General features: G+C 31.0%; 2 protein-coding genes across 4 annotated transcripts; both read left to right on the top strand.

Annotated features, from left to right (window-relative positions):
- Nucleotides 765–3,854, top strand: LOC109329085 (myb family transcription factor PHL5-like). Of its 2 annotated transcripts, XM_019562753.1 has the most exons (7): nt 765–1,607; nt 1,671–1,745; nt 1,836–2,049; nt 2,125–2,241; nt 2,790–2,844; nt 2,987–3,056; nt 3,605–3,854. In XM_019562753.1, exons 1-7 carry the CDS (start codon nt 1,098–1,100, stop codon nt 3,776–3,778), a joined length of 1,215 nt encoding a protein of 404 aa, XP_019418298.1. In that variant the 5' UTR covers nt 765–1,097; the 3' UTR covers nt 3,779–3,854. The 2 variants fall into 2 exon arrangements, with proteins under 2 accessions (XP_019418298.1, XP_019418297.1); XM_019562752.1 differs by having other exon boundaries at nt 765–1,745.
- On the top strand, nt 9,778–12,867 carry LOC109329086 (myb family transcription factor PHL5-like). Of its 2 annotated transcripts, XM_019562755.1 has the most exons (7): nt 9,778–10,620; nt 10,684–10,758; nt 10,849–11,062; nt 11,138–11,254; nt 11,803–11,857; nt 12,000–12,069; nt 12,618–12,867. In XM_019562755.1, the coding sequence occupies exons 1-7, from the start codon at nt 10,111–10,113 to the stop codon at nt 12,789–12,791; spliced, it is 1,215 nt and encodes a 404-aa protein (XP_019418300.1). In that variant the 5' UTR covers nt 9,778–10,110; the 3' UTR covers nt 12,792–12,867. The 2 variants fall into 2 exon arrangements, with proteins under 2 accessions (XP_019418300.1, XP_019418299.1); XM_019562754.1 differs by having other exon boundaries at nt 9,778–10,758.

Genomic DNA, 14,108 nt, shown 5'->3' with positions numbered 1-14,108 from the left:
TCACATTAGAGAGCGACAAGTATCTTTTGAACTTTGTTGTGTAGCACTATCTGATTATTTACATTACAATATTTACATTAGCATTATGTTTGGTTTGATGGATCTCATAATTTTAAATTCATTTATTACATTAATTTGTTCAATTATTTTTAAATTTATTGTGTATGTGAATAAAGATTGCAATTTATTTATATAAATTGTATTCTTTTTTACATTTTGTCATATTTTTCAACTAGTACTCAGCACTTTCCAGAGTTTCTATTGAGGAAAAAGGAAAGTCATTGACTCCAACAACATGCATCTACAAATTACAAAGAGAAAGATTAGTTAGTTCCTTGCATTCAATTTATTTATTTATAGAGAATAAAATATATTTTTATATTATGAGATAAATTATTTTATTCAATTATTAAAATCATGACATGTCATATTTTTTTTAATTTTTAGTGTTGTTTTTTTTCCACATCACCTAGAATAACATCTCCAATGCAAATGATTTCGAAACCTCATTTTAAAAGATTTTGAAAGTTTTTTCTACTATGGATGCCCATACCAATATTCTCCAATTTTGAGATGATCCATTGACCCAATAATATTTAGAAATATTTTAGGACTGTTTTTTAACCTCTCACTGATGACTCATCTAATTTAAATTTCTTCTTCATCTGATTCTGTTCACATTTGGTTTAAATATCACGTCAAGACAACATTAGACAAAAAACTATTTGTTTGCTTCTATGTTCTGTACTTTGGTTATATAAATGCATTTACTATTCATTCTTATCCTTTTTTTCTCAAGAATAATAACTAATGAATAATGACCTTGCACGGTAGCAATTAGACAATTAGATTCAAATCTTGTATCTGAAGTCTTGTCAGAATATAAAGGGAGAATTTTATTCTATAGGCCACAATTTAGCATTACAAACAATACTTACCTTTCCAATCTCTTCTTTTCTTCTCCATCCATTTGGTTCTCCTTGATTATGATGAAATTCCAAAGAGTTATGTATGCTACCATATAAAAATTGAAGATATATTTATTAGTTTTCCTTGCTATTAAGTCCAAATTTTGTGTGATATCTGAGTTCCTGTCCATGAACCAGAACAAGATTGATTGCCATGAACTGATTCAACACAGTCATGGACTAAATGGGGAGTTGAATTCCGAGTTTGTCAATTATTCTTGTGAATATTTTGATATGACTCAAACTTGGAATATGAGAAGTTGCAATCAGCCACTCGAAATGGCCGGAGTTGGAGGAGGAGGAGGAGCACAGCTACCATACATAAGCACTGCTAAGTCATCTAACACAGTTATCAGCCGATTTGAGTCACCGGCTTCTGCGTTTTACGCACCCGAAAGGTGTATGGGATTCTTAGAATATGATTGCCAAGGTGGAAGTAATAATAGTCACTCTTTGAGCCCTGAAATCTCTAAGGTCAATGATTTGGAATTCCCTTTCTATCAATCTCCCAGGGAAAATATTTTCATGGATTCAGCAAACCAACCTGAACCCAACTTTGAATTGTGCAACTCCATCACTTTGCAAGGAATGGTTAATGCTCAATTGAATAGTAACAAATGTTGTACATCACCTCAAAAGTTCAATAAAAACCCATGTGGTAATTTTCCTATTACCAAGTTCATTCCAATTGAACAACAAAAGTTGTTCATTGATGGTACTTCCTCACTAAACAGAAGCTCATCATTTCCTATTGAAGGAAATCAAGATCATAACACAGTTATGTATTTTCACAAACCCCTCCTTCTATAGATTTTGACATGTCCATTTTATGATTCAAGTGGCTTATACTATTGCATACTTTTTCAGGTAGCTTATGGTTCTTATAACTTGCCTGTTCCACAAATGAACATATCTTCTTGGAATGAGAAATCAACAACAATTTTGACAGGAAATGGGTCAACTAGTTCAGGAAATCCTGCTTCTGATGGAACAATAGTCACGAATAAAACACGAATTAGATGGACTGGAGATCTTCATGAGAAGTTTGTTGAGTGTGTGAATCGCCTCGGTGGCGCTGAGAGTAAACAATTTACTAAATTTATCAATTGTGAAAACAAATTATACAGTTTCTGATAGACTTGTTACTTCACTGTAGAAGCAACTCCAAAAGCTATATTGAAGATGATGGACTCACATGGATTGACCATCTTCCATGTCAAAAGTCATTTGCAAAAGTATAGAATAGCAAGATACATGCCAGAGCCAGCTCAAGGTAATTTAGTTATTCTTGTTTAGAACTAGTTGTTGTAGTGATTTGTTATTTGTTATGGAGTAGTGTTTTTCTTATTCAGAACTAGCCCAAAAGCTATATTAAAGATGATAACCAAATGTTTTTGTTAATTGTTGTAGTGTTTGTCAATGCACAGGATAATAACTTGTCCTTTTTCTTGTCCAATTATATCCATTAATGTAGTAGAAAGCTTGAGTTATAGAGTAATAATGTGTTAGCAAGATTCAGTGAACTGTCTGTCTCTTTAGACTTTAGGTCCATTTTGTGAGTTGGGTTTTCACGGGGAAGGAAATGAAAGGCTTCAGAGTCATTGCTCAAGTGTATTTCATGGTTATGAAGCCTTTATTTACCCTTCATTCACCTCTAAAATCTAACTCGCAAACAGACTTTTAGGATTTGAGTGACTATTTGATTGTTCTCTGATGGTTTATACATTATGTTCAATTCCCTTCATCCCTTGTTGTTCATACTCTTTCAAACTATCTGGTTCATCCCTCACACTGAACCAAAAACATTGTTACCTGTTTCAGGGAAATCTGACAAAAGAATCGATATGGCGGATGTGCATCATCTTGATGTCAAAACGTAATGCTACTTACTTATTTTGCCTAAACACCGAGATATTCCTAAAATTCCAGTACTAAAATTAAGTTAATTTGTTGATTTCATATTGACCTCAGAAGCTGTTAGTCTATAATCTACTAAATTCACTGCTCTTGATATGCAGTGGCATGCAAATTAGAGAGACACTTCAGCTGCAATTAGATGCTCAAAGGCGTCTTCATGAACAGCTAGAGGTATGTACATATATGAAGGTTTTAAATCCAGCTCCGCAACCACTATTGACTCCGGTGTGTTTAGTATTTTAGAGTCACCGAAACCATATCGATACCAAAGTGTGGCAGCATATATGTCTATAATTGTCCGAAACATCAAAGTTTTGAGGGTTTCTGAAATCGCAACCACACCCATTATTTAAAATCTTGATACCAATGCTATTGTTTTCTCTTATGAATTTTCTTTCTCCCTAGAACAGTTTCCTATTCTCTAGACCTGTTCTAATACTACTTAAGATGAATGTTAAATATAAGGAATTCAAAATAAAAATATTACATTGAAAAATAATATCTTTGCATACATTAAGAGTCTAAAATCTACGTTTCTATACAATATTTCTATTTCTTTATTCCTTATGCAATGTGCTTAGGCACTAAAGAAAATAATGGCGCGGTGCATGAGACTCCCTCAGTGGGGTGCTTGAAATATATATTCATTCAATACACTACTTTACAATAATGATATTTCCTAGCTTCAACTTTTCATTTAATTTACTTTCATGGTACAGATTCAGAGAACATTACAACTTCGAATTGAGGAACAAGGGAGGCAGCTGAAAAAAATGTTTGACCAGCAGCAGAAGACAAATTATAACCACATGAATGCTACTCAGAATAGAGACAATGATGATATAGCAATTAGTCATAAAGATGTGAATGTTTCAATTTCTGAAGAGTCTTGAAATTTCTTCCAAGACCACTCCAAGCCCCATAATTTGATAGTTCTCATTATGAGTGATTTATGACTAATTACACTTTCTAAATATCGTAATCTTCATGAGAAAAAGACAATCGACACTATACCTTTTTGTTTTGAGAAGAAAAACATTGTTTGATCCTACTTCCATATTATATCCTATGAGTTAGTCACGTAATACTAATTAGTCAAAGATTAAAAGATACATTATAAATCAAAAGCACCGTATAACTTCCACAAGTCATGAGTGAACTCTCCTATTGTATTTAAGTTTTAATAATTGATATATGAAAAGATAAGTTAAGAGATTGGATTACTTGTATGTGAACCAAGATACCAAAGGAGAAATATATTTGCAATTATTAGGTTAATATTGATATTATGAAAGTCATTAAATACTTCCTCTAAATGTAATTTGAAATTTTAAAACAATATTCATCTTCTTGAAATTAAAAATATCTTATTTTTAAATTAGTTTAAAATTTTATCTCCTACAAATGAAAATATATTTGTCATATTCCAAATCCAAATTATTGGTATTAAACATGATTTCAGACAGTTTTATACAATGTATTTTTATTCCTCTTATATTAGAGCGTGAATCATATCTTTTTCTTCCGGCATCTTGTGCACCTTTGAAAAAGGTGTGGAAGAAACAATTTTTCATTTTAAATATAATGTCAACTCCATCCAGCAAATTCTGACAAAGTAATAGCTAGCTGTCTAGTGAATTGTATTAATAAATTATTACGTGGATAGCCTATACTTCAATGATAAAATCAACATCATTGTTTCATCCTCCTATCATTTTACCACAACTTTAATATTCTAGAAGAAGACACTGAAAGAATCTTATGTTGATTGAGTGACCGATGTTTAAAAATTAAAATTGAACGTTGAAAACATAGGAATCTTTCTGCTGTGTTTTTTATTCAATTTGACATGAAGGGCGTCCTTCCTTGATCTTTCTTCTTTTGGACCTAAGTTAACTTCAACACAAAGGGTTTATTGGTCTGGTGGTGAGTTAAAAAATTAGACTCAAACAATATTTAGAGCAGGATAAGGAACAAATATAATTCAATTTGACTCATTTTATGGTTACTCATTTATCATGATTTATACGTGTCTCTATTAATTGTGTATAAAGTAATAATATCTCTTCAGTCTAAAATAACATTGATTATCTAATTTTTCATATATATACATTATTAACAATATATATACATATATCATTCTTATATTATGTCACAATAAAGAAAATTTTCAATGCTGCGATTCGATATAGCCACACGTGATAAAAGAATTTGGAAATAAATGTCACTTTATATCATGGAGGCTGTAAAATTCGAAGAATTGAAAAAGAATAGGGGTAACAAATAAGTATATAGAAAAATCAATGACAAGAAGTAAGTGAGAGCGCATATGTGAATGCACTGAATATGTCACTATCTTTTTTTCTTAACCTTTAGGTAATGGAAAGTCCATTAAGGTTACTGAACACTATACTGAGAATCATGTAGTTAAAGTTCCATTGCCCTTTTAAGATGAATATAAAAGTTAGATGCACTTTTCTGGTAATTTCCGATATCCCACTTTGCAAGATGCAGTGCCAAGCAATGGAACGTGATTTTTGAAGATTATAGTATAGTTTCTTTTTAGAAGATTTAGATGTGTATATACATATATATATATTTAAGATGAATATAGAAAAATTAGATGCACTTTTCAAATACGCTCTTTCCAGTTTTGTCTCAAAAGGTGTGTCACCTTGTATATTACTATATTACTGTTTTGTGATTAATCAATGAAATACTTAATTATTAAATTTTTAATTTAAATATATTTTTCAACTAATCACCAATAGTGTATGGAGTAACACTATTTATGGGACAACACATGTGTTTCACTCTTTGCACGATGCAATGTCAAGGAATGGAACTGTGATTTTCTTTTGTATTATCAATGATATCTACTTATATTTTTTGGTAAGTATATAATCTCTTTTAACATGTGTAGCTGCACCTTCCAAGAAGTATCTCTCCCAATAAGAATGTCATTTTTTTTAAGAATATAATATATTTTCTTTTTAGAAGATTTAGATGTGTATATATATTTAGCTTGGGTGGCTAAAAGTTATTTCATCCGAATCTATAATAAGAATAATTGCAGATCTATTTATTTCTGAATTTATACCAGTATCTTCATCTAACATTTAATTACTATATTACAGTCCCAGTGGAAAAAATATAATTTAAAATTGGTGGTAGTATAACCGATTTAAATAAAATGGCGTGTCAATTTTATAATTATTCTAAAGGAATTGAAATCCGTTGACTTTTGGCAAATGTAAAAAAAAAATTAAAATCAATCAAATTATATTTAACCAATGAGGAAAGTATGAAAATAAGACACATGTCATAATTTTAGTGGAATGTTATGAATGAAAATTATCTTAATTCATAAGGTTAATTTAACACCTTTTAATTCTAATTACCCTTAATTGGAGTTTTGATGAATATTTGCACCAATCCTATGATTTGAGTTTCTATGACATTTCAAGACATAAAAAGGGCAAAATAGACAAAGAATGGTGCTAAATGACATAAATCAAGTAAAGGCCACAAGTCACTTGAGGTGTGCCCAATGCAAGCCACACTCAGAAAAGGAGGTGCACTGAGCACACCATCCTTGTGCTCAGCGTAGATACAAAAACGCAAATGATAAAAAGAGATCCAAGATGTCGAAAATCATATTCTGGATCTCATATTTAGTAGGTAGGAAGTTAGAAAGTTGTTTTAGGATACTTCTTAGGATGGTTTCTAATATCTCTAGTTCTTAGATTTATGAGTTGGAAATAGGATATAGTGAGTGGTGAAGTTGTTGTATGTTCATGGAGAAGAAGACACTTCTTCATGACTTATGATTTTCTAAATTGCTCTTTTACCTTGTTAAATACAAAAATGCTTACCTAGATTGTTTTCTTGCTGGAATTGGTCTTATTATCCATCCACGTAATATTTAGAATTTAATACGAATGAATTGAAGTTGTTTTTTTTATGAATTATTATTGCCATGCTTAATGCTTACTATGTGGTTGAGAATTGCTTAGTACATTTTAGGAAACGAACTTAGTGAAGAAGTTCTAGATGGCATAGACTACTAGATTCAGAGGTAAGTTTGACGGTTCATTTAGTCTAATTTTACCATTATACTTGCTAGACATATAGCTATTTTCATACAGTGTTGATATAGGTCAAGACATTGGAGACTAACACAATTGAGGAGTGCATCAAACTCAACTTATATGCATAGATTGCTAGACATAGAGGTGTGTATATGAGTTATAATTATCGATCTCGTGTGTAAGGATTTTAGTTTTATTTCATGAGTTGCTAAATTGACTAAAGTATTAGCTTTTAGTGATTTTGAGGTTCAATACTGTGTAAGAGTCATACTTGTTTGTTTGCTTAATCATTACCAAATTTACTGAAATGAATGAAGTTAATCCCGCATCTAAATTCCAACATCTTTAGTCATTGTAATTTCACATCTTAACTAAACAACATTAAAAACCCATTTGAAAGTCATCTTAGTTAATTGTTGAAAGACTAGATTTAGCAAGTCTAGTGGATACGATAATCCCTTACCCTTTTACTTGTTCGCAACACCGTTGGTAGTTTTTATACACTAAATTGTCTGTCAACATAGACGAAGGAGATAATTTATCTCTTGATATGAGGATATTTTTATTTTTATTTCTAAATTAGTTTAGTATACACCTAGTGTAGAAAGTTTAGTTTCAAGCAAAATTAAAACGAAGAACTTAATATATTTTTTCCCTGAGAATGAAACTCTCAAAGTTCTCTCACTCAAAGAAACTTTGTGTCGTCAATATTGCTACAACTTACTCAAAGTTCTCTCGGTCTCTCAATCTTTACTCAACCAAAGTTCAATCATGAATCTTTGTTCTCTCTTCATGGCATTGTTAGTTGTGAAAACTACCTTAATTTATAAGACTAATTTAACACATTTTAATTCTAAATATTAACTTCATCATTCATATTTGGAAATTTGATGAATTATTGAATCCTATGATCTGAGTTTCCATAATATTTCAGGACTTAAAAGGAGCTAAAATAAGCAAAGATTGGTGTCAAACTTGATCAAGACCAGAATTAGTTGACTTGCACCCATCGTAGAAGTCGTGCTCAGCATAGTAACGTTGAGCATGGAAGATGTGTCAAGCGCAACTTGAGTAGCTGAAAGTTTGGGCCAGACGAAGAGGTTGTGCTCAGCTCACTGCCCCTGCACCCAACGCCATTATAAAAACTCGATTGCTAAAAGGGGATTGAAAAAACTGAAGAATGATATGAATTTTAGTTTACACACTATTTTTTCGCATAAAAGGTGAGAGAATATGAGTGATGAAGTTGAGCCATGCTCATGGAGGAAATATCACTTCTCTTTGGATTGTATTATTCTTCATCTTTCTTGCTGAATTTGTATGGAAATGCTTAGCCAAGTTTGTTCTTTGGTGTGATTGATTGTAATACTCATTTGATGTATATTTTTGGATATGATTTGTTAATTTTAAGGTATTGATTTCTATAAATTATCATTGTTGTACTTGTGCTTTGTTTCGTTGTGGAAAGAAAATGGGAAGAGAGAAACATGTGAGAGAGACAATAGAGAGAGAGAAAATTAGATGTGAGAAAATAAATAATTTTTTATATTGTTTGATAGGAGAGAAATGAGGAAGAAAGAGAATAAATAATTATATTATATTTTAAAAAACAAAACTATTCTTGAATGAATAAGTTTGGACATCATCAATGCATATCAGGTGAACGTTGGAGTACTGAGATAAAGAAATTTGAATGGATTAAACCTAATCTAAGTAGTCAAAACCCAGGATTCAATCTATTATACATAAACTACTTACATAATATTGTACATTTTACTCATTTATATTCTTTTTGGAATATGATCCTTTTTTGTGTGGAAAGCAATTTGGTTCCAAAAGGTATGGATATTATGTAATGAGAAATATGTTCGTTCCCTGTTGTCGTAAAACAAATTAAAGATTAGTAGTCCAAGCTAATTGAATATGCATAAACTTGTAATATTTTTTTATTATTAATTGACTAGCTAATTAATTACTGTTTTTTATTGTTATTTCAAAGGTTTAACAATTAAAAAGCACTACTTGTTGATGAACTTATCACATTAGAGAGCGACAAGTATCTTTTGAACTTTGTTGTGTAGCACTATCTGATTATTTACATTACAATATTTACATTAGCATTATGTTTGGTTTGATGGATCTCATAATTTTAAATTCATTTATTACATTAATTTGTTCAATTATTTTTAAATTTATTGTGTATGTGAATAAAGATTGCAATTTATTTATATAAATTGTATTCTTTTTTACATTTTGTCATATTTTTCAACTAGTACTCAGCACTTTCCAGAGTTTCTATTGAGGAAAAAGGAAAGTCATTGACTCCAACAACATGCATCTACAAATTACAAAGAGAAAGATTAGTTAGTTCCTTGCATTCAATTTATTTATTTATAGAGAATAAAATATATTTTTATATTATGAGATAAATTATTTTATTCAATTATTAAAATCATGACATGTCATATTTTTTTTAATTTTTAGTGTTGTTTTTTTTCCACATCACCTAGAATAACATCTCCAATGCAAATGATTTCGAAACCTCATTTTAAAAGATTTTGAAAGTTTTTTCTACTATGGATGCCCATACCAATATTCTCCAATTTTGAGATGATCCATTGACCCAATAATATTTAGAAATATTTTAGGACTGTTTTTTAACCTCTCACTGATGACTCATCTAATTTAAATTTCTTCTTCATCTGATTCTGTTCACATTTGGTTTAAATATCACGTCAAGACAACATTAGACAAAAAACTATTTGTTTGCTTCTATGTTCTGTACTTTGGTTATATAAATGCATTTACTATTCATTCTTATCCTTTTTTTCTCAAGAATAATAACTAATGAATAATGACCTTGCACGGTAGCAATTAGACAATTAGATTCAAATCTTGTATCTGAAGTCTTGTCAGAATATAAAGGGAGAATTTTATTCTATAGGCCACAATTTAGCATTACAAACAATACTTACCTTTCCAATCTCTTCTTTTCTTCTCCATCCATTTGGTTCTCCTTGATTATGATGAAATTCCAAAGAGTTATGTATGCTACCATATAAAAATTGAAGATATATTTATTAGTTTTCCTTGCTATTAAGTCCAAATTTTGTGTGATATCTGAGTTCCTGTCCATGAACCAGAACAAGATTGATTGCCATGAACTGATTCAACACAGTCATGGACTAAATGGGGAGTTGAATTCCGAGTTTGTCAATTATTCTTGTGAATATTTTGATATGACTCAAACTTGGAATATGAGAAGTTGCAATCAGCCACTCGAAATGGCCGGAGTTGGAGGAGGAGGAGGAGCACAGCTACCATACATAAGCACTGCTAAGTCATCTAACACAGTTATCAGCCGATTTGAGTCACCGGCTTCTGCGTTTTACGCACCCGAAAGGTGTATGGGATTCTTAGAATATGATTGCCAAGGTGGAAGTAATAATAGTCACTCTTTGAGCCCTGAAATCTCTAAGGTCAATGATTTGGAATTCCCTTTCTATCAATCTCCCAGGGAAAATATTTTCATGGATTCAGCAAACCAACCTGAACCCAACTTTGAATTGTGCAACTCCATCACTTTGCAAGGAATGGTTAATGCTCAATTGAATAGTAACAAATGTTGTACATCACCTCAAAAGTTCAATAAAAACCCATGTGGTAATTTTCCTATTACCAAGTTCATTCCAATTGAACAACAAAAGTTGTTCATTGATGGTACTTCCTCACTAAACAGAAGCTCATCATTTCCTATTGAAGGAAATCAAGATCATAACACAGTTATGTATTTTCACAAACCCCTCCTTCTATAGATTTTGACATGTCCATTTTATGATTCAAGTGGCTTATACTATTGCATACTTTTTCAGGTAGCTTATGGTTCTTATAACTTGCCTGTTCCACAAATGAACATATCTTCTTGGAATGAGAAATCAACAACAATTTTGACAGGAAATGGGTCAACTAGTTCAGGAAATCCTGCTTCTGATGGAACAATAGTCACGAATAAAACACGAATTAGATGGACTGGAGATCTTCATGAGAAGTTTGTTGAGTGTGTGAATCGCCTCGGTGGCGCTGAGAGTAAACAATTTACTAAATTTATCAATTGTGAAAACAAATTATACAGTTTCTGATAGACTTGTTACTTCACTGTAGAAGCAACTCCAAAAGCTATATTGAAGATGATGGACTCACATGGATTGACCATCTTCCATGTCAAAAGTCATTTGCAAAAGTATAGAATAGCAAGATACATGCCAGAGCCAGCTCAAGGTAATTTAGTTATTCTTGTTTAGAACTAGTTGTTGTAGTGATTTGTTATTTGTTATGGAGTAGTGTTTTTCTTATTCAGAACTAGCCCAAAAGCTATATTAAAGATGATAACCAAATGTTTTTGTTAATTGTTGTAGTGTTTGTCAATGCACAGGATAATAACTTGTCCTTTTTCTTGTCCAATTATATCCATTAATGTAGTAGAAAGCTTGAGTTATAGAGTAATAATGTGTTAGCAAGATTCAGTGAACTGTCTGTCTCTTTAGACTTTAGGTCCATTTTGTGAGTTGGGTTTTCACGGGGAAGGAAATGAAAGGCTTCAGAGTCATTGCTCAAGTGTATTTCATGGTTATGAAGCCTTTATTTACCCTTCATTCACCTCTAAAATCTAACTCGCAAACAGACTTTTAGGATTTGAGTGACTATTTGATTGTTCTCTGATGGTTTATACATTATGTTCAATTCCCTTCATCCCTTGTTGTTCATACTCTTTCAAACTATCTGGTTCATCCCTCACACTGAACCAAAAACATTGTTACCTGTTTCAGGGAAATCTGACAAAAGAATCGATATGGCGGATGTGCATCATCTTGATGTCAAAACGTAATGCTACTTACTTATTTTGCCTAAACACCGAGATATTCCTAAAATTCCAGTACTAAAATTAAGTTAATTTGTTGATTTCATATTGACCTCAGAAGCTGTTAGTCTATAATCTACTAAATTCACTGCTCTTGATATGCAGTGGCATGCAAATTAGAGAGACACTTCAGCTGCAATTAGATGCTCAAAGGCGTCTTCATGAACAGCTAGAGGTATGTACATATATGAAGGTTTTAAATCCAGCTCCGCAACCACTATTGACTCCGGTGTGTTTAGTATTTTAGAGTCACCGAAACCATATCGATACCAAAGTGTGGCAGCATATATGTCTATAATTGTCCGAAACATCAAAGTTTTGAGGGTTTCTGAAATCGCAACCACACCCATTATTTAAAATCTTGATACCAATGCTATTGTTTTCTCTTATGAATTTTCTTTCTCCCTAGAACAGTTTCCTATTCTCTAGACCTGTTCTAATACTACTTAAGATGAATGTTAAATATAAGGAATTCAAAATAAAAATATTACATTGAAAAATAATATCTTTGCATACATTAAGAGTCTAAAATCTACGTTTCTATACAATATTTCTATTTCTTTATTCCTTATGCAATGTGCTTAGGCACTAAAGAAAATAATGGCGCGGTGCATGAGACTCCCTCAGTGGGGTGCTTGAAATATATATTCATTCAATACACTACTTTACAATAATGATATTTCCTAGCTTCAACTTTTCATTTAATTTACTTTCATGGTACAGATTCAGAGAACATTACAACTTCGAATTGAGGAACAAGGGAGGCAGCTGAAAAAAATGTTTGACCAGCAGCAGAAGACAAATTATAACCACATGAATGCTACTCAGAATAGAGACAATGATGATATAGCAATTAGTCATAAAGATGTGAATGTTTCAATTTCTGAAGAGTCTTGAAATTTCTTCCAAGACCACTCCAAGCCCCATAATTTGATAGTTCTCATTATGAGTGATTTATGACTAATTACACTTTCTAAATATCGTAATCTTCATGAGAAAAAGACAATCGACACTATACCTTTTTGTTTTGAGAAGAAAAACATTGTTTGATCCTACTTCCATATTATATCCTATGAGTTAGTCACGTAATACTAATTAGTCAAAGATTAAAAGATACATTATAAATCAAAAGCACCGTATAACTTCCACAAGTCATGAGTGAACTCTCCTATTGTATTTAAGTTTTAATAATTGATATATGAAAAGATAAGTTAAGAGATTGGATTACTTGTATGTGAACCAAGATACCAAAGGAGAAATATATTTGCAATTATTAGGTTAATATTGATATTATGAAAGTCATTAAATACTTCCTCTAAATGTAATTTGAAATTTTAAAACAATATTCATCTTCTTGAAATTAAAAATATCTTATTTTTAAATTAGTTTAAAATTTTATCTCCTACAAATGAAAATATATTTGTCATATTCCAAATCCAAATTATTGGTATTAAACATGATTTCAGACAGTTTTATACAATGTATTTTTATTCCTCTTATATTAGAGCGTGAATCATATCTTTTTCTTCCGGCATCTTGTGCACCTTTGAAAAAGGTGTGGAAGAAACAATTTTTCATTTTAAATATAATGTCAACTCCATCCAGCAAATTCTGACAAAGTAATAGCTAGCTGTCTAGTGAATTGTATTAATAAATTATTACGTGGATAGCCTATACTTCAATGATAAAATCAACATCATTGTTTCATCCTCCTATCATTTTACCACAACTTTAATATTCTAGAAGAAGACACTGAAAGAATCTTATGTTGATTGAGTGACCGATGTTTAAAAATTAAAATTGAACGTTGAAAACATAGGAATCTTTCTGCTGTGTTTTTTATTCAATTTGACATGAAGGGCGTCCTTCCTTGATCTTTCTTCTTTTGGACCTAAGTTAACTTCAACACAAAGGGTTTATTGGTCTGGTGGTGAGTTAAAAAATTAGACTCAAACAATATTTAGAGCAGGATAAGGAACAAATATAATTCAATTTGACTCATTTTATGGTTACTCATTTATCATGATTTATACGTGTCTCTATTAATTGTGTATAAAGTAATAATATCTCTTCAGTCTAAAATAACATTGATTATCTAATTTTTCATATATATACATTATTAACAATATATATACATATATCATTCTATATGTCAAATTACATATCCATAATAATAAGTAAAATATTGAGAAGACTTTATCTAAAAGAGTTATC

Source organism: Lupinus angustifolius, chromosome LG16, assembly GCF_001865875.1.
Source record: "Lupinus angustifolius cultivar Tanjil chromosome LG16, LupAngTanjil_v1.0, whole genome shotgun sequence".
Lineage (NCBI taxonomy): Eukaryota > Viridiplantae > Streptophyta > Magnoliopsida > Fabales > Fabaceae > Lupinus > Lupinus angustifolius.
Note: the sequence above shows the minus strand (reverse complement) of the source record. Positions and strands in the feature narration are given on the sequence as shown.

Excerpts from the sequence above, each read along its gene's own strand:
- LOC109329085 (XM_019562752.1), top strand. The coding sequence starts at position 1,098 with ATGAACCAGAACAAGATTGATTGCCATGAACTGATTCAACACAGTCAT. Across the intron at positions 2,050-2,124 it reads TCGCCTCGGTGGCGCTGAGA|AAGCAACTCCAAAAGCTATA; the intron begins GTAAACAATTTA and ends ACTTCACTGTAG. Across the intron at positions 3,057-3,604 it reads GTCTTCATGAACAGCTAGAG|ATTCAGAGAACATTACAACT; the intron begins GTATGTACATAT and ends TTCATGGTACAG.
- LOC109329086 (XM_019562754.1), top strand. The coding sequence starts at position 10,111 with ATGAACCAGAACAAGATTGATTGCCATGAACTGATTCAACACAGTCAT. Across the intron at positions 11,255-11,802 it reads CATGCCAGAGCCAGCTCAAG|GGAAATCTGACAAAAGAATC; the intron begins GTAATTTAGTTA and ends TACCTGTTTCAG. Across the intron at positions 12,070-12,617 it reads GTCTTCATGAACAGCTAGAG|ATTCAGAGAACATTACAACT; the intron begins GTATGTACATAT and ends TTCATGGTACAG.